This window comes from Varanus komodoensis, unplaced genomic scaffold (assembly GCF_004798865.1).
Source record: "Varanus komodoensis strain SLA01 unplaced genomic scaffold, ASM479886v1 scaffold1, whole genome shotgun sequence".
NCBI classification, from domain to species: domain Eukaryota; kingdom Metazoa; phylum Chordata; class Lepidosauria; order Squamata; family Varanidae; genus Varanus; species Varanus komodoensis.
The window spans coordinates 50,605,114-50,624,183 of record NW_025335268.1 but is presented as its reverse complement, the minus strand read 5'-3'; the positions used below and the strand labels follow the sequence as shown (position 1 = coordinate 50,624,183).

At 41.7% G+C, this 19,070-nt stretch overlaps 1 protein-coding gene and 1 long non-coding RNA gene across 5 annotated transcripts in view; one reads left to right on the top strand and one right to left on the bottom strand.

Moving 5' to 3' along the window:
* NKAIN2 (sodium/potassium transporting ATPase interacting 2) overlaps positions 1-19,070 on the top strand; it is a 527,111-nt gene that overhangs the window by 470,844 nt on the left and 37,197 nt on the right. For all 4 annotated transcript variants that reach the window (XM_044425259.1, XM_044425276.1, XM_044425267.1 and 1 more), the window contains one exon: positions 18,365-18,425. In XM_044425259.1, coding sequence (XP_044281194.1) covers positions 18,365-18,425 — 61 coding nt within the window. The remainder of the gene's footprint in view (positions 1-18,364; positions 18,426-19,070) is intronic.
* On the bottom strand, positions 12,949-18,403 carry LOC123021026. The gene is made up of 3 exons (XR_006414247.1): positions 18,305-18,403; positions 14,490-14,630; positions 12,949-13,058 (listed from the first exon to the last, which is right to left on the bottom strand). It is a non-coding gene; the product is annotated as an uncharacterized LOC123021026 (long non-coding RNA).

Below are 19,070 nucleotides of genomic sequence, written 5' to 3'. Positions count from 1 at the left end.
ATACAGGTGAATTCTTTTCTGATTTCTATGCAAAGCTTCAACCAGATCTGCTTAACCATGACCCTTCTAAAGAACAAGTGTTTCCATTACCTGGGAAAAGAAATCACAAGTTCCCTTATTTTATTTTATTTATTTTATTTGGAGTTTTTATAGGCCATCCCAGTCGCATAACCCTTCTCTTTCCCTCTATAGGCAGAACACTACTGAAAGCAGTAATAATGACCACAACTGGAATGGTAACTTCTTTTGAAGGAAATCTTGTGTGTGTGGGAGTGTGTGGGTGGGGGGAATCCCCATTTCTCACATTTTAAAATTAAAAGAATCCAAAAGAATGAAGGAAAAAGCCTTGGTGGAAGTAGAGTCCTATTCCTCACTCTTTCTACCACTAAAATATTAAATGAAACCCCCCACTAACATTCACCAATTGTGCATGATTGCATCGTATGTTTATATATCCATAACTGTGGCAGCTTACTTTGTTTAAGCACTTGGTGCCATTTTCATAGATCATCATATTTTTATTTTGGCAGACCACAGGAGCCATGATGAAACATTATAAACCTATGGGTTAATAGCAATTTGTGTCATAGTATGTTTTGTAAGCTTGATGTCTGCAGTGGCAATCTTTGACAGCTGCTGGGCCCAAAGGCCCACTCTTGTACCAGGATCCTTGTTCTGAATGGCTGGGCTTGGAAGCCACAGGTGTAATTGCCCACAATATTCTAGACTGATGTTACATTGGGGGCATTGTGGGAAATAGAGAAGGCAACCCCAAGCTGGGACTGATTGCACTGTTGCTGCAGGTAACCCACTGAAATGCACTGAAATATTGAGGTAGGAGGACTGTTGGAGGATATTTTGTCTGAAAGTAGCCTCAGAACTGAAGCTGGTCCCAGCGTGCTAGAACTAAGAATATCCAACAAGCATGTTTCATATTCTGTTCAGATTGTGAGTTCTGTGGAGGGGATTACATGACAATGTGTCCATTTTTGTGTGGATGTTCCCAAATGTGTGCATCAGTTATGCACATGTTCCTATGTATGCATTTAACTTCCACTGATGAAGTGTGTTGTGTACATTTTTCAGATGTATGCATCTTTCAAACCATTTTTTGCCATTGCACAAATCACAAACTTAGAATATCAGAACCTCATACCACAAATCATGTTTGGATCCATATTTGTTTCTGGGAGGTAAAAATTAAAATGAATAGAAACAACTCTCTCACTTATCCTTTACAGATATGTGACATAGATGAATTCTTAATGGTAATGTACACATTACCATTTACAGATATGTGACATAGATGAAATTCAGCCTTTATCAAATGTGTACACTTTGAACATATGCTTAATGTTGCTAGATCTGAATGGGATTCCATTGTGCATGCCAAGAGGGGAAGTATATGTCTCTGTGAAAGAGAAAGTATAATGAACTTGTTAAAGACCACTGGATCTCAGTGGAGCCTTTCATATACAGTGTATCAATTGGCCTTGTCATAACAGCCATCAGAAGTCAATCACTCTTATTCGAATCATATTCGGTTCTTAAACCTTGGTCACCCACCATGAAGTGTAATGCTAAGGCTGTCATGCAACTCCAAGTTTCTGAATGCCATTAACTGTCATCAGAGCCTTGAAGCACAATGCTTTTCATCAGACTAAAACGGAATCAGTAGAGGAATCAGTCACTGCTAAAAAGTCTTTTTCACCTCAACTCATATCTTACCTGATCACATTTACTTAGCCATCCATGAGACTGAACATGTGGGCATCCAAGAAGGCTTTTGAATCAAGCTGGTTGAGAAATTTGCTCCATCAAGCTTTTTTTTTCATGGATTTAACCAATTTGTACTTCCCAGACATGAAGATGAACCCAAATGCAATGTGTGGTATGCAATCCATGCATTAGTGAGCATACAGTACATTCTGAAATACAAAGAAATGTGTGATTAGGTGGCACACATCTGAAAAATGTGCAACCCCCCACATCTCTAAAATGTATGCAAACATGATGCTGTCAATGGGTGCACATGCACAAAAATGTACACATTTGAAAAATGCACAAAAAACACATATCGATTTCTGAGAAGGGAAAAAATAGATTAGAACAAAATGAATTTGGTGGTGGAAAATAAGGATTTAGCTTAACACATCTGTCCAACTCTACTTTTTAACTGGTATGCAGGGCAGGTTACCATGTTTTGCTTCCAAAAATGGTAGAGAAAGAATTCCTTCTCTCCATTTCAAAGCCTTTGAAACATTCTGTAGCTGGTGAATGCACACTCTTAAAATGCTAGGACTCTCCCAGCAGTCAAGAAAGTGTGTGTGTATAATAGCTAGAAGCAGCCAAGGGAAAAACAGCCAAGTTGGCCTCTTGTTCCCTCATACCCCCAAACACAGTCAAATACATTGCCGGCCTTTGCAAAGCTCAGATGTTCAAAGGGAGGGACAACCTGCTGTCCACTCATTCCTCCCATCCAAGTAAACAGCCCTTTACTTTTGCTGCTGACCCACCCTAGGTGTCAGCAGTGCCTTAACTAGAGCAGAAGCAGAAGTTAAAAGGGAAAGAATGTCTTTTAGGCTTGCAACAAAGCAACAGCTAGCAAGTTAAGTGGTACTCAGGGTGGTAGGTATCATAGGCAACAGTAAGGGCTGCAGGATATGAACAGGTCTGAGTGCTGCTCCGCAGCATTTTTTCTTCAATTACACCTTCCTTTTCTCTATTATTATAATTATTATTTGAATATATGTTTGAATCCTGTTGTGGACATAGTTTGGTCAGCAAGATCTAGGCATTAGTTTATTTTGGCATTATTATTATTATTATTTATTGTATTTATTGTATTCATATCCCAACCTTTTCCCGTTCAAGGAACTCAAGGTGGTTTATATAATTCTCCTCCTCCTCTCAATCTTATTCTCAACAACCCTGTGAGGTAGGTTGGGCTGAGAGTCTGTGACTGGCCCAAAGTCACCTAGCAAACCCATGGCTGAGTGGGTACTAACCCAGATCTCTTGAGTCCCAGTCTAACACTCTTGGCCACTACACCACAGGTCCCTCAGGCCTCAGGCTGGTTCCCAATGGCAGGTGCATTTTCTTCTATCAGAAAGTGGGGGACACAGATCTCAAATGAGCCCTTATATGTGCTGAGCATAGCTAATAACTTGGCTTAAAAGACAGAGCAATGCAACTGGTTTTATTTCCCCTGGTGGCATTAACCCATGGCAAATCTGATTTGTTATATCACAATGTGATATCATCACATTCACTACATGGTCTATGATTGGCCACTGTCACATAAGGAAGACAAAAGCAGCAGCAGATTGGAGCTAAGAGGAGAGTGCAAAACTAAGTATGTAAAGATTCACAAAGGTAGGTTTGGGGGGTGTTGGAGAGAGAGATAAATCCTTGCTCTTCAAAGGTGCACTTTTTCTCTGAAAATACTCTTCATCTGAAAGACCTCCAGAAAGGCCCTTCGGAGTCCATCTCAGGAAAGTTTAACCTATAGAACTTTTCAGATGGAAGCTTCCATTTCACATTCATTACCGGAGGAGGCTGGTGATTGGGTTGGGACAATGGACCAAGAACTTCCTATGCCATTTAGGATGGCAGCACTGGTAGCTACTGAAAATGTCCACAGGTTGCATCTACATAGGCAGGTATTAACCAGGTACTTCAGATCTGATTATCTAATCGTTCCCAGAGACCTCATGTTTGTTTGTTTGTTTGTTTGTTTAAAATTTTGTATACCATTCACTCAGCCTTGCTGGTTCTCTGAATGGTTTACACTCAATAAAACATAACTATTTATTTATTTATTTATTTATTTAAAACATTTTTATGCCACCCCCATCGCAACAAAGCCTTGGGGCAGCTCACAACAAGAACAAAATTATACAATAAAAATATTAAAACCCGGTGCATCTCGGCTTAAAAGATTTAAAATTCTATAAATAACCAATAAATTAACACTTAAAAAAGTTTTAAATAAAAAAAAATAAAAAGGTCTTAGCCTGGCACTGAAAAACAAATAACGACGGCGCCAGGTGGACCTCTCTGGGGAGCGCATTCCATAGGTGGGGCGCCACCGCAGAGAAGGCCCTCCTCCGGGTACTCACCCTCCTAATATCATTCACAGAGTGTTCCCGGAGAAGGGCATCTGTTGCTGATATCAAGGGGCGGGAGGGCATATATGGACGCAAGCATTCCTTTGATAAACATTCCAATTAAACAAAAAGTAAAACTAAGCAATCTACAACATAAACAGATTAATAAATACCAAATCCCACTAAAAACAGATAAAAAGATGAACCAAGAATTGCCTCTTCGAAGAAGGCAAGGAACACTTCATTCAGCAAGAATACAAATTCAGATCAAGAAAGTTGCATTAAACGTAAGCACTATAAGTGTACCCTGAACAAAACACCTTATTAAAGACATGCAAAGTATCTGGATGGATTTACATTATTATTCTTCTGTGTGAGAATAGATGCTGTCTTCATGAGCTAATGAATACTTTTTAATAATTCAAATCATGCCACAACCACAATTTATGTAAATCCATTGAAACAAAAGCAAGTTTGAAATGTCAGTTTTTCAGAAACTATTGCAAGAATATAATCAAGGATAGTGATGATGTTGACGACAATGATAAGCATTGCAGTGCTGCCATTTTCTGCAATGCTTTCTAAAAATATTTTCAGAGATACTTAAAATATATACCACTGAGACTTTGATCTGGAGAAGAACTTGGGTGTGTTCACACAATCACTGCAGCCCACCATCATGGGCTGATGCATGTTTCGTCTGCCTTTTTGACTGTTTAAGCCATGGCATGACATGAGAAGCCACAACAACTGCCTGCTGCAGCTTGAATATTCAGAATGAGTACCAGCACATAGGAGAACCCAGTATGGTTTGAATAAGCCACGGTGGGTGGCTTACCATGTGAACCAGTCCATTGAGTAAATTGTCCTTCCCTCCACCTTCTCCTTCTGTGATTGATTCTAAGATGTTTTGAAAGACTGCTCAGACCCAAGCACCCATCATTCATATGCAAATTTCTCACCATATGGCTTTGCTGCATGTGAAGGAGTTTATACTCAGCACAGAAGAGCTTGTCAAAGCTTGTCTTTGTTTACTAGAAAGCTCTGGGTTTTCTTTGCTCCCATTAAAACTCTATCTCTGAAAACAGTCTTCACTGTCCTCAGAATACCCAGATGTCCTATATCCACAGGCCTAGCATTTATAATAATCAGTTTCATCTAATCCAGGTGGTTAGATTTTTTAATTATTTTATGTATTTATTTTTTGAAATGCTAGGCATTTATTTGGAGAGCTGTGAGCAGTAGGTGCTTTTGTCAGATCTGCAGTAGCATAAAGAACCAATTTTTCTTATCCTAATCCTATAGCTGTCTGGAAAAGGTGACACACAGTGAGACATAATGATAAGAAAAGCTCAAGCTGCCCAAGGCAGTCAGATACCAAAGTTGGATGATTAAACCATTCTGTAACATTCCCAGAGACCCCAGACACAGGGAGGGAGTTATGAATGGTTACTTCTCTAAAACTGCCAAAGAAGAACTGACAAAGACTGACACTATCCTCCCTGAGTTGATGCTGTGCCCTGTGTCTACAGAAGGGAGGCAGAAGCACCGTCTATGTTTTAGAGTTATCCTCTGCAGTATTTCTGTCTTGTTTCAAGAGGTATGGGGTCAGGACGGTAGCAACAGGGCTATGCAGCACCCAACTGCTCCAATCAGCCACTGAAACGGGTTGAGAGAGAATAGGTCAATGGGAGGGCACTAGTGGCTCTTACACTCAGTCCTTGTCCTAGAAAAGGGGCCAGATTTGGGGTATGGAGCACAACATAGGGGAAGGGAAGGGAAGGGAAGGGAAGGGAAGGGAAGGGAAGGGAGCAGCTAAGCTGCCTCTTCACACTAATCACAGCAGCAAGCAGCATCTCCCCAGAGCCAGGCCAAGCAGCAGTTAGTGAGGCGCTTGAATCATAGAAGAGTAGAGCTGGAAGGGGCCATGAAGCCCACCGGGTCCAACTCCCTGCTGTTGCAGGACAACAAGTTACACCATCGCACTCAGATGGCTGTCCAGTTGAGGATGCTGTTGTGAATATCTGGAGTTAAAGATGCCCATCAGAAGCTGGTCCCACTGCTAACATTGTGTGTGACCTCCAGCCATGTTTTTCTGATGCATCAGTGGCCAAGTACTGATAAAATTAACCTGGCTTGTGGTGGCAGTGCCATAGCAAGCCCCCAATGAGCAACTTGTTGCAACAAAATTAGGAGGTAAGACCTTGCGAGCCCTTCCGTCCGTCCTACCTATCCCTACCTTTATGCTCACCCCAGCCAGAACAGTGTGAGTGAGTGTTGTTTGTTGAGTGTTGGCCTCCATTGGTTGAGCAGGATGTACTTGACTCTTCAGGCAAACTGGACTTGGAAGAAAGAATCTGTGAGAGTCCTTGCTGGTCTTCTCTTCCACAAGCTCTTAACCACTAGCTCTTAACCCTAAGATTAGGCGCCCTAGAACAGCCTAGTTAAGTGTAATTAAAAGTTAAACTATGATTTTTGTTCTTGCTATTTTGGAATTCTTATTTGCTGGGATTACCATGCACTTACAACTGTAACAAATCAGTGTTGTTTTGCTTCTGCTTGCTGGAGGGGGAAACAGAAAATAATCCACCACTATGCCCTGTCTATTACCATATACTTTCACACAAAGCAATAGAATCCTTTTGTGGAGTTGTGGTTTGGTGCTTTATTTTTATTTTTGGCTGGTTCAATTTTCTTTTTCTTTTTTAAAATGGCATCAGAGAACAGTTATTAAAGGAGATAAACATTATTCATCTTCACAGAAAGTGAGGCCCATTTCTGTTTCCAGATTCTCTAAGTCATCCATCTTCATTTTCAGTGTTTCCTCTTCCTCACCTCCTTCATCTAACCTCCTCAATTTGTTCAGTTTCTCTTTTCTGCTTTCTCTCAACACTTTGGTCTGACTGTCTCACTTAATAAAGTTACTTCCTTCTGATGATCAATCTAGTGTTTGAGTATTAAAAGAAAATAAAAGCATATATAAGAATTATGTGCTTTCATATAGGGCCTTTTCTTATATCTGATGGTGTTTTCAGTGTATGAAAACAATTTGTCTCCATAAAGAGGGTCAAGGGAAGTAGTGAGACAGTATTTTGATAAATATTGATTTTGTTTTAGTGCGATCACAGCACTTGATGACCTTGGTAACTCCAGAAGTATACTCAAACCTAGATTCTAGAAAACTTTTAGTTTCTAAAACATGGTAAGATTATATGGCTAGGAAATATTTCAGATGTTCATGGGGTTTTTTAAACATTCTGTGTAACATTTATGCATCTCAGACTTACTGGAAGACAGTCCCAATTTATAGTAATTTTATTTGCTTATTTCTTCAGTTTTCCATCCTCTCAGTGGAAGCGTGTTTTGGCATTCCTTCCATGCAATCATAATCACATGGAAGAAGGAAGAGGAACAACACTCTGCCTTGTCTGGATTGAGTTTCATCCGATTGGCCCAGATCCAGTCCATTATCCTGCTCAGGCAGTGATTCAGGGCATCCAGTGCTTCACCTGGATTAGCTAAAAAGGAGAGATGGAGATGAGTGTTATCAAAATATTGATGGCACAGGGATACCACAGCTGATAGTGTGTGTTATCCCTATCTGAGAAATCAGAGAATATCCATGATTGTACACCTCTCATCTGTTTTTCAGAAAAGTCATTCACAGGATGACCAAGGCAGCCTTTGCCCCAAAGGAGCACCCAAAGTTGAATGGAAATGGTCCTGTAAAGGGGAGCCTATTGTCCATATAGGGCTTGCCCTGTGGCTGGGAAGCCTACAGTTCCATGAAACAACAACTGAGCAAGTCTTTCATATTCTGGATAAATTACAGTTGCCACTTTCTGTGTCAGAGAGGGCTTTTGAGTGAGATAGAAGGCAGAATTTCACCAAGTGAACATTTCCCTATCTTGTTAGGGGTTTCACTTTGGCAACCTTAGGAATAGAAAGTTACTGTTTCTGTCATTTGCTTATTCACCTGGTTTGTTCTATCTGCCCTATGTTGAGAGTAAGAAGTCTGGAAGTTCTGGGCAATCATTCCCACGAACTGTTGGTTGCATTCCAGATGATTGGGAAGTGCAAAATGAAACATATTTCAATGAGATTGGAGAGGATGAGCTAGGTCAACATAGGAGGAGGAGAGGGGGTGATTATCTCAGAGCCAGGCACTTGGCCGAGCCAGGCTGTCCCTGGGGACTGCCAAGAGCTACAACCAACAGGAGGGGTCTCTGAGGATGAGGAACTCTCAGTTGCAAACCAGCCCCCTTGCTCTTGACCCCATAGTGAGGTGTTAGCAGAGATGGGAGGCCCATCTGAATGAGCAGTGCATGGGGAGGAGGTGTGCTCACCTTCAGAGAGAACCTTCTGAGGGGATGGGACCCAGGTACATTCAAAAGGTGAGTTCCTTGAATCTAGGCTGGGTTCAAGCTGTTGTGAACCAAGAACACTCCTTTGAACAATTATCAGTCAAAGACTGATTTACTTGCAAACTTTCTTTATTGCTGCCAAGTACAGCTCTCTGAGCTTAAGTAGAGTGGTTTGTACTTTCCCAACTTGGTGTCTTCAGATGTTTCAGGCTACAACTTCCAGCATGGACTTGATTGCTGGGGATGATAGGAGCTGAAACCCAAACATATGTTGAGCCCCAAATTTGGGAGGGCTGGACTAAAACATCTGTCCTCTGGAATGTTGATTATTTTGAGATGACGTATTATCCGTGCCACCTCATGACACGCACTCCGCCACTTAGTCTCAATTGTTTCAAGGGAATGTGTGCCTGGAAGCGTTTCTCGTGGTTTCAGGCCTTGACTCCTTTATGAAGGTGCATTGGTGTGAGTGAAGAGTCGGATTACCAGCAGCTTGTCTGACTCCCTGACAGGAGGGAAGCCTGTGCCAGTTCCTCTTGCTGACAGATCCTGGGTGGCATTGAGAAGCCCACCTGCAAGCTCTCTTTCAGGGAGTCAGGAAGACTCAAGTTACATATTGGCTACAAGCCATCAGGAGGGGCTACTGGGGAAGCAAGCAGCAACCCTGGTTTTTATACCAGCTATTTCCTCAGGAGTTACTAGAGACAGTAGTTATTGCTAGGGAGAAGATCCCTGCCATGATGTATACAGCCTGTCATATTATTGCTTTGGAGTGGTGATTCCTCTTTTTGTTGGAGCTTAACTGGACTTTTGGTGCCTATAACCAAGCAACATTCGATACAAGTTTTTTAAACACTTTTAAAACACCTTTTAAGTGTGAATCTGCTGACGGAAGCACTGGAGCAGGGAAGGCTTGACGTTCTCCTTACACCAGACCCAATGACAGTGTGGATCTAAGTTAAGAATAAATTTATAAAAGTAATGTATGAATGCGGAAAGAATGTGTTTCCAAACATGTGAGGGAGAGGAGAGGAGAGATTGTTTAGTGAATGTGATCACCAGGTCTCTGTTCTTTAGCCCAGATATAACGAAACAAGCCTTTATTTTATCTCAATAAAGTCTGGATATCCTCAAAGCTGTGGAGATATGATTGAATCTGGGCAGTGTGCTGTACTCCATTTCTTCTAATCATTACATTCTCTATAACAGGAGCAGAGGTTTCAGGAAAGCTCTCAAAATAAGAAGTGTTTCCATGGCAGCATTTCTACCTTTAGGGTAAACCTCTAAGGCAGAGAAAGGGTCCTTCTTTCCACCATCCCTGAAAGACTCATTATCTCCTTTCTAATGGTGCCGTTTTTAAAAATCAGACTCAGAATTTGAAAGGTAACTCAAGGCTTGTGGTATACACACATGCACGGATGCATATCTGTTTTGCTGAAATATACTTTCTCAGTGAAAACATTATGCTCAAATATACAATCCTTGTTGACCCATCAGCATTTCTGCTTCCCCAACATAAATACTACTGGAAAGGGTGATTGAGTTGTCACCACTATGCCTGAATACCTAATTATTGATGAAAACAGTTGTAAAGGTGAAGATTAACCAAGCATTAACCCAAATATTATATGAAATAATGGAGGGTTATTCTGGACATGGGCCTTACTTTGTGGCTTCTGATTATCTCAACAGAAATAGCTTACATGTGTATTTAAGTACATTGAATATTCACCATGAAATTCAGGGTGAATGGGAGATTTCAAGGGAGGGGGATCATCACTTTTCCCTTGAGCCCCCCACTCCCTGCATCTCACTACTGCTCTTTGGAACCTCCCTGAACTTCAGTGCCATTTTTGCTGAAATAGGGGCCCCTTTCTGAGGAGAGTCCTGATCAGGAATGAACACATCAGCTTCAAAACACTGTTGTATCCGGCTATGTGACTGAGATGTGGTTCACATAATGACAACCCGTCAGTCTGAAAATGGATTGGCTATTCTGCATGAGTGGAAAACCTGTTCCTCTTTTACTCAGGAACCCACAATCAGCTCCTGCTGAGCATGATGTCTGAATCTAGACTGCTGTGTTGTTTCGGGCTAGCCCTGCCCCTCTCCCCCGGCTAACAGCCCATTGCTTGTTTGGGGGCTAACTGCTTGGTGTTTGACCCCTAAACCACCTGGTGGCTGGAGCTGAATGTGGTGTGGGAACTAGTCCCACTTCTCCCAAAATACAGCTTTCCAAGGTTATTACCTCAAATTCTGAATCAGAACTGGAAAAAGAGGCAGGGTCAGAATTCTTAGCAGAAATGCCAAGCCCAGAAGGCCCAGTGATAAGCCAAGAGGCTGGAGAGAACCAGGCTGTGTCTGGTTCTGTAAGACATTTGATTGAACAGGTGGAGTCAGATGAGGGCCGATGTAACAAAAGCAGTCCTGCCGCTTGGCCAGCAAGCAGCAAGAACCACTCCGAGCAAGGAGCTGATCTTTTTTGGTTGGGAAAAGAAGAGAAGGATTCAGTTGGGAACCAAATTCTCAGCATAAGCCCTATTTTCCTAATAGCCGGCATTCCAGCAACACTGCTCACTACTACTGGGCCAAATTACAATGAAAATTTGAAGGCTTGCCTTCGTTCTAGCTCCATAAGGAAGCCTGTTCAGCCAGACAAAATGAATGGGCAAGCGTTTTCACGCCATTTTGCAGCAGCCCCAAACTACCATGTATTTCTGAAGTGGTAGACTTTTTTTGTGAAAAACCCCTCCTGTTTTATTTCATACCTATAATTTAAAGAAGTCCATTTCCTGCTTTAAAGAGATACCTTTAATCAACAAGTTCGCCCACTGAGATGCTGTACAATTTATCAGATGAGTTCCCATTATGGTTAAGAGTTTAGAGGATGAAACTAAACACAACATGCCATCAGTATGTATAATTTGTGCTACAGTATGCTTGCTGCACTGTGTGAGAAAAGGTTAGTCAACACAGTATTACCTGCTGATATTTTGCAAGAAATAGGAGTGTAACAAACTCAGTTAATAAGAATATCCTCATCAGTGTAATTGTAGACCTTCCTTGGCCGTATTGAACGCAAAGCATGCTCCAGTGATTTCTAAAACAGAGGTACATATAGGTCTAACAGCCATCCATCCCTCAGTCATGTAGGGGAAGAAAATTCTGCTTTGATAAGGCCAAGAGGACCTGCTGACAAGAACGCAAGATACACCTCTCCTTTCACGCCATGTATGTTAGCTCCTGCAGAGAATTCTCATGCCTGCTAAGTGTGAAAGTCTCTCAGGGAAGCCACATAGCAGCTCCGGGAAAAGAAAAGTGTGTGATTTAGCTCTGATTTTAAAAAATACTTTAAAAAATACTTACGAACTGGTGATCCAAATGCAAACAAAAATATATATTTAATAACGCCACCTGTGTATGGGAGATAGGTATTATTTGAAAACTAGCAAAGTGTGCACTTGGGACCTGTGCAGCAATTACTGAGAAGTTAATCCCCCAAATGTTCATTTCTTCATGTGACATATCACTCTTTCTTTGCTTAAAGTGGGGGCATGGTCTTTTGGAATGCTCTGTCATGTAAAATACTGTTAGAAAATAAAAACTTGCATACCAGGGAGGGAAAAAGCTTACCCTTGCTGTGCTAAACTTGGATTTCAACACAACGCTGAGTTTTTAAATTTGTTTATCATAAGGGAGCATTCAAAAAAAGTGATCAACTGAAGTGGCACAGCCCATTCAAGCAAAGGTTTCCCCATGACATTAAAGTCCAGTCATGCCTGACTCTAGCAGGTGGTGCTCATCTCCGTTTCCTAGCCGAGGGAGCCAGTGTTTGTCCACAGACAGTCTCCGTGGTCATGTGGCCGGCATGACTAAACACCGAGGTGCATGGAACGCTGTTACCTTCACATCAAAGTGGTACCTTTTTATCTACTTGCATTTGCATGCTTTCGAACTGCAAGGTTGGCAGGAGCTGGGATGGAGCATGGGAGCTCACTCCATGTGTGGATTCAAACTGTCAGCCTTCCGATCAACCAGCCCAGCAGCACAGCAGTTTAACCCACTGCACCACCGCATCCCCTATATAGCCCATTATATTCCTCAAATAGGTGGACCATGTGTCCTCTTTTATGGAGGGCAATCTTCTCTTGAAGGGCTTTCAGAGGACCATTCAGTAGTTGAAGGAGACCTCTGCTTGAAGGGCTGTTCTTTGCAATTCCACTTTAAAGATAAAGAAGGATAAGGACCATTCCCTCACACCAGTTAGCACCGAGACAGCAGGCTGGTCATAGTCTTCTGCACTACTGGGAGACATGTTATAGTTCTTTTTACATTATAATAAATATTTCTAAATGTGGATCTAAAGATATGAATTGGTGCATGCAATTTTTATACAAACATCCTCTTTTGTCATCTTTTTTTGGTGATCCCCCAGAAACTTACTTACCCCTTCTGCTATATATGTTGATCATATGTTGATGCCTTGGTAATAGTGCAGGCCATTGTGAAACAGGAATTCATACTCCCAGGCTTTGAGATCTTGGACAGCATTCCTTTTGCAGGGCCACAGAGACATGCTGCTATTCTGTAAAGGCAAGAGAAGATAGGAACTGACACAATAACCTTTAGGGGATGGGAGAGAAAGCAGGGACGAAGGGAGCAATGGGCAAGACAGACAGCTGAGAAGAGGAGTTTGGCTGGTACCTCTCCCCTTCTCAGGACCAATGTTGATGCAACCAGCAGTTCTGTTTTTTAAACCCAGCAGCTGTATCCAGTCTAACTCCTCTTTAGATTAGACCCATTAAGAGACTGAGCCTCAAGTTGGACTGGCACTGGATACAATGCAGGGTCTCCCTTAATCACATGCAAAACAGTGTTGGCAGGGGGAGGTGTCTAATTTTTCGAGCAAGAGCAGCATTTGCTTCTGTAGGGCAAGACCTTCCCCAACTTACCTTTCTGGTAGGCTCTCCTCAAAACACTTTTTCCTCCATCCAAGGTTGCTCCTGGTATCAAAGCTCAGCTGTGGAAATAGCTCTGGCAGGGACAGGCTACAGGGAAACGATCTGCAAGCAGGGCGAGACCTCAGCACACTCCGACATATGCTCCCTTTGCCCTCAAAACCCACATCTGTGTTCCCTGATTTATATGTGATTAGACTGACCTAGTATAAACAAAAGGGTCTGCGGCTGTTGCTCGTTGTTTCGCCATCCATTTCAAAAAGCACATTTCATTCCTCTTACCACCATCTGGTAGGCATCTTGATAGTGAGTAATAATTACTTAATAGCAACGTTGAGCCTGTAATCAGATTGGCAGGAAAGGATCCCTGAAGGGAGGGTTTAACTTCGCCAGAGGGTCTCCTGTGCCACAAATGTGCCATTGCATTTCATGCCTCAGAAGTGATGGAATCAACAATGACATCTCAAAGCTAGATAAATTATGCATGCCAGCCAGTTCAGATGTTAACATAGGATGCAGGTGGATACCTGGTGTATTCCCTCTCCATAGTTATATGCACATTTCATTAAAGTTGCATACTTATTGAATATTAATGAATGGTGCAGTGGTTAGAGCAACCTTCACTATCCTGGTACCCTTGAGATGTTTTAGACTTCAACTCCTATCAGATCCATGGCCAATTCTCAGGCATGCTGGGAGTTGTAGGCCAAAACATAGGGAGAGACCAAGGTTCGAGAAGGTTGGATTAGAGTGTTGGACTAGGCCTGGGAAGGACCCATTTCAAGTTCACATATAGCCATAGAGGTCAGTAGGTGATCGTGGGCCAGTTCTCAACTTAACCAATTCACAGGATCATCATGACAATAAAACCAGGAAAAGAACCATGTATGTTGCTTTCAGCCACTCAGAAAAAGTGTGATATAAGTGCAATCAGTAAATAAAATAACTAAATAAATGTAGATTTGTTCAATAAAGCACATTTGTCTCACCAGAAACCCATTTGATGATTCAAGCTATGATCATATTTTATTACAGTTCTTCCTAATCCCTTTTCTTACCATTGCTTGATATGTTCAGTTCCCTGATGTGTTCCAATTCTTGATACATCTACATTCATATGGTGTTCGGGTTAGGGATCGTGATGCATTTCAAGTCTTCTAAGTGCATACCATGTAGCCTCATCCTTGAGTTAGCTGACGCTAGGCAATAGAATGAAAATAAACCATTCCTACAAGTGTATAACAGAGTTTCTCACTTCTTTCAACCTAGTTAGCTCAGGGATTTCTTCCACCACTTCTCACTGCTCATCTGTGTTAATTTGCCACTCTTGCCAATGGCGATGTTAGAGAGAGCAGAAAGATGTGAACGTTTTCTACACAGTGGCCCAAAGGTCAGAAAGCACCATTACTCTGGGACCAGCCTCCATACCCCCATCCAGGGCTGCTCACCAGCTGAGAAATGACAATAAAAGGGATGCTTCAGTGAGCAATTATAATTGGCTGTGTTTTGAGGCAGGTTTGACAAGCGGTGCTGAGACACAGCAGTGTGTCTCCGCATACTGGTTGGGAACTCCTATTCTACAAAACTCAGCTGGTGAAGCAACCTAGGATGAAAATGGAGCTCTCTTATCATACATCCCTAAGGTGATCGGACTGATCCAGCATCTCTGATACGCAGTGGAGCTCCAGAAGATCAGGTATGCCCCAACGCAATATAAAGGCAAGCTCAGCACACGCATATCCTCTCGCTCTTATGAAGCCTTATGAAGCCTTATGAAGCTCTTATGAACCCTTCCCAACCTCAGGAGAACAACTGTTTGTAGAGTGCTCCATTGCAGCCTTCAGGATGTATGGAGCCTTAAGCCATTGTCAGTAAGTGCATGTCATGAAACTGTTGTGCATGACAATAGAAACAGAACCCAGACTGCCCTTTTTAGTGCCTGCAAAGAGATGTTGGCACCTGCAGTCAACTAATTTGCTATCCTGGATAATCTGAAATCAACAAATACCAAAGACACAACTCTATCCACAAAGTAAAGCAAACTCCCATGTAATATGTGAAACAGCATCTTATCATCTCTGTACCATTTTGCCAAGTTTTGCTGATTGCATTTTCTTTCCCTTTCATTTGTATTCATCTTAATGGCTGTGAATAACATCTGGGCAAATTGTTCAATTTGTTTTTGTCCATGTGACATCAACCTTTTTTTCTGTAGATACCAAGGCCCAACAGCCTCCAGGGCAGATTAAAATCCTATGCCCTTCCAGCGCAATCTCACAGAACTACTTTATAAAGTATTTCCATTTCTGCTTATGTTATAAAAGTAATTCAAGGGAAAATAATTAAGGAATGATTTGGTTGCCAAATCATGATGAGAAATTAAGCTAGTTAGAACCATGATTTAATGATCACACCATGTTGAGGCAATAATTTAAAGATGGATTAGTACCTTTCTTTGAAACCTTTTATTGTATTTTCCCAGTGCTTGGGGCTAGTTCACACAAAGTCTTGGCAAGTAGATTATCCATCCACATGGGTGACTTAAGAGTAAACCTCATGGTAGTGTACCCTTTACCACCATGTGTGTAACTTACAATAGGAACAAAGAGTTTTACATGAAATACAATCCATTTATTATTTAGACACAATTCTCATCATGTGTTCTACACCCTGGGGAGCAGGTTGTAAACCTTAATGTTGCCCACCATGTCCTTTGCATGTTGGGGTGAACCAGAAAATGAACAGAATTTTACAAACTCTGGAAAAATGCAGCATCTTCTGCATCATTTTGAACCCATCATGAAGTGGCTGGGTTCAAACACCATGGCACTCTAGTCTGTGTGGTTTCTACCTGGTTCCACTTCCCCCCTCCCTCAACCTTCCCATTAGATAGTCACACACATTCCTACAAGCAAAGTCTCCTTTTTTTACTGTGTTGCTCCCTATCCATCTCAGCCACCTCTTACTGATAGGTCCATTGGAATTTGAGAGCAGGTTTTCCCTTTCCCCCCCTCCTGATTATATTCTCCCCTCCATCTCTTTAAACCTTCCTAGCCAACCAACTCTAAAGGGGGCGGGGGTGGGCTGCTGCTGCTGTTGTTTTATATTAAAATAAACACTTCTGCAATTCCTCCCTTTTCTCTCTGTGTATTTACCTGCTTTCTCCTGCTGTCAGAAGTAAACAGGGTGATGGACACAGCAATCAGCCAATAGGAACAAAGTGAAGGTTGTGTGTGTGTGTGTGTGTGTGTGTGTGTGTGTGTGTGTGTGTGCGCGCGCGCACGCGCGCTGCTAGGATATCTAAGAACACCCTCTTTTGTTGCCACTCTTTCCAGGGGATTCTATGAGACTTTTTTTTACCACAGATTGACAAAATGGAGCTCCTAGTCACAGTGTAGTGTGGCAATCACACAATGAATTGTTTTTCTCCAGGTACCACACTGAAATTTCATAACTGGGTCTGGACGACATGACAAACCAACAAGGGTAAAAAAACCCCACCTTGGTGTCTTGTGATGTACAAACTCAGTCGGTGTGTCTGTTGCTCGTATAATCGCCATGAGGAATGTGATGGCACAAGTGCCTCATGCTCCTACTGGAAATTCCCTGTAATCCCGAGTGGAATAAACAATACAGATCCTATTTTATTGCCTTCACCATTTGGTGAAGGTTGATTTGTTAGTTCTTCAGTGGATCCGGGTTCTTCACTATAAAGCGCAATGTTATATGAAAGTGTATATGAATGTTGTAAAGTGTTCAAAGCAGTTGACATTCATTACTGTCACATCCTTACAATAGAAGTGGCCCCTATTTTTATCCTCATGCTACAGACAGCAGAGGATGTAGAACTGATGAGTTGGTGAGGAGAAGATGCATTTGCTTTTGCTTGCTAATGTATTGAATATTTTGTTTGTATTGAATATTGAATTTTATATGTTTAAGATTCTCTGGACACCATGCTTGCTCTCTTGCTCTTTCCTTTTACACCAGACAGATTTGCATAAAGGTGTGAAGCAAAATACACCAGTGGTTGACAGAACTTAGTTTCAAATCTATTGATCTGCAGTAGTTGAAGGAGTGTTTTGACTCCCAATTGTCAGCAATAGCAACAGCTAGAAAGCTTTTTACTCCTAAATTCAGTTGCTGAAAAGAAAGCTTTGGGACACTGAGGAGTGGCATTTTGTGTGAAAAGACTTGTGACCTGGGCTCTAGTGTTAATCCCAAATTTCTGGGATGTGTACATATTCAAAGGCACCCTTTTCCTTAATTCCTAGTGTATGTCCACCTGCCTGAGCTGCTATTTTTTATCTGTCTCTGGTCAGTGAAAATCAGAGTTCTAGTAAACAATAACGTAGATCCCACAACCTCAATGTCTGCCTATCTCAGTAGCATGTCCATGGGCTATTCACCTATTTATTATATGCAAGTAGGTGTTGTGCTGGAGAGAAGCTTCCAGGCATATTGTGGAAGGGATAATATCAGGGTGTGCTGTGATTCTGTGCAAGGGCCCCTAACTGAAACACTAATTTTCTATAGCTGTATTCAGTATTCAAAGCCTCCAGAAATGCAGCAGCTTCTCCTCTTCAAGGAGTGATCATCCATGAATGGAGGGTGACAAATTTGACGAGATAGACTGTGTACACCCCCTCCTTCTATGTTTAGTCTCAATGGAGCTTGCATGGATCTCATTTCTGGGTGGAAGGAAGAAGTGCATGAATTTAAAAGCAAATTCTGCATCACTGCAGTAGACCCATATTGCCATCATGATTTTTCTAGGAGGATGGCTGTTGCTGAAAATACATAACTATGTTAAAGAATGGCAGCATTCATAGCAAAATACAGCAAATGTTATATTTTTCTTACATGCACACACCTTTGTTGAGGATTCTTGTCACTTTTACTGTATATCTAATATTGTTCCATTTTGTTTAAGCTGGCAGGATTCGTCTACGCCTGTTATGTCGTCAAATGTATCACTGAAGAAGAGGACAGCTGTAAGTAAAGGTTTCTTTATTAAAGTTGGAGCCATTTTATATCATCCATCTCGCTCATCCATCCCACCTTGATATCATTCTGAATACTTCATCATACTGTAAAACAGAATAGCTTGGGGCAAGGGCACCTATGATACTGGATCCTTTAAAGACTGTCTAGAGCAAATGGAGGGAGCGGTAAAATTGCTCAGTGCTTTAGAAACAGTTACCTTTTTTCTCAAATGAAACAGTACAACACAACTCTCTCTCTCCAAAAAAAATCCAGACAACTACAACTCTCGGTATGACAGACTAACGATTGTCCTATTAGTGCTTTATCCTATAGGTAAAGCTCTTGTAAACTATTATTCTCTTGCAGCACTTCAGGCTAGAATTGATACTGCACCAGTTTACTCATTCTGATAGTTTTATTGCAAAGAGGTGAAGCCAGAAAGAATCTATTAATTTCAGGAGGAAAGTTAATATGTTTGGGTACTTATTAATGACACCTTCTCAAACTGGGAAGAGGCGATGAGTTGGGTATCACAGGTTCAGTTCTGGGCCTAGTGGTCTTCAGTGTTTTTATTAATCATTTGGATGAGGAGATTCAGTCAATTTTCAGTTGATACAATATTGGGTGGAATAGCTAATATCCTGGAAAACAGA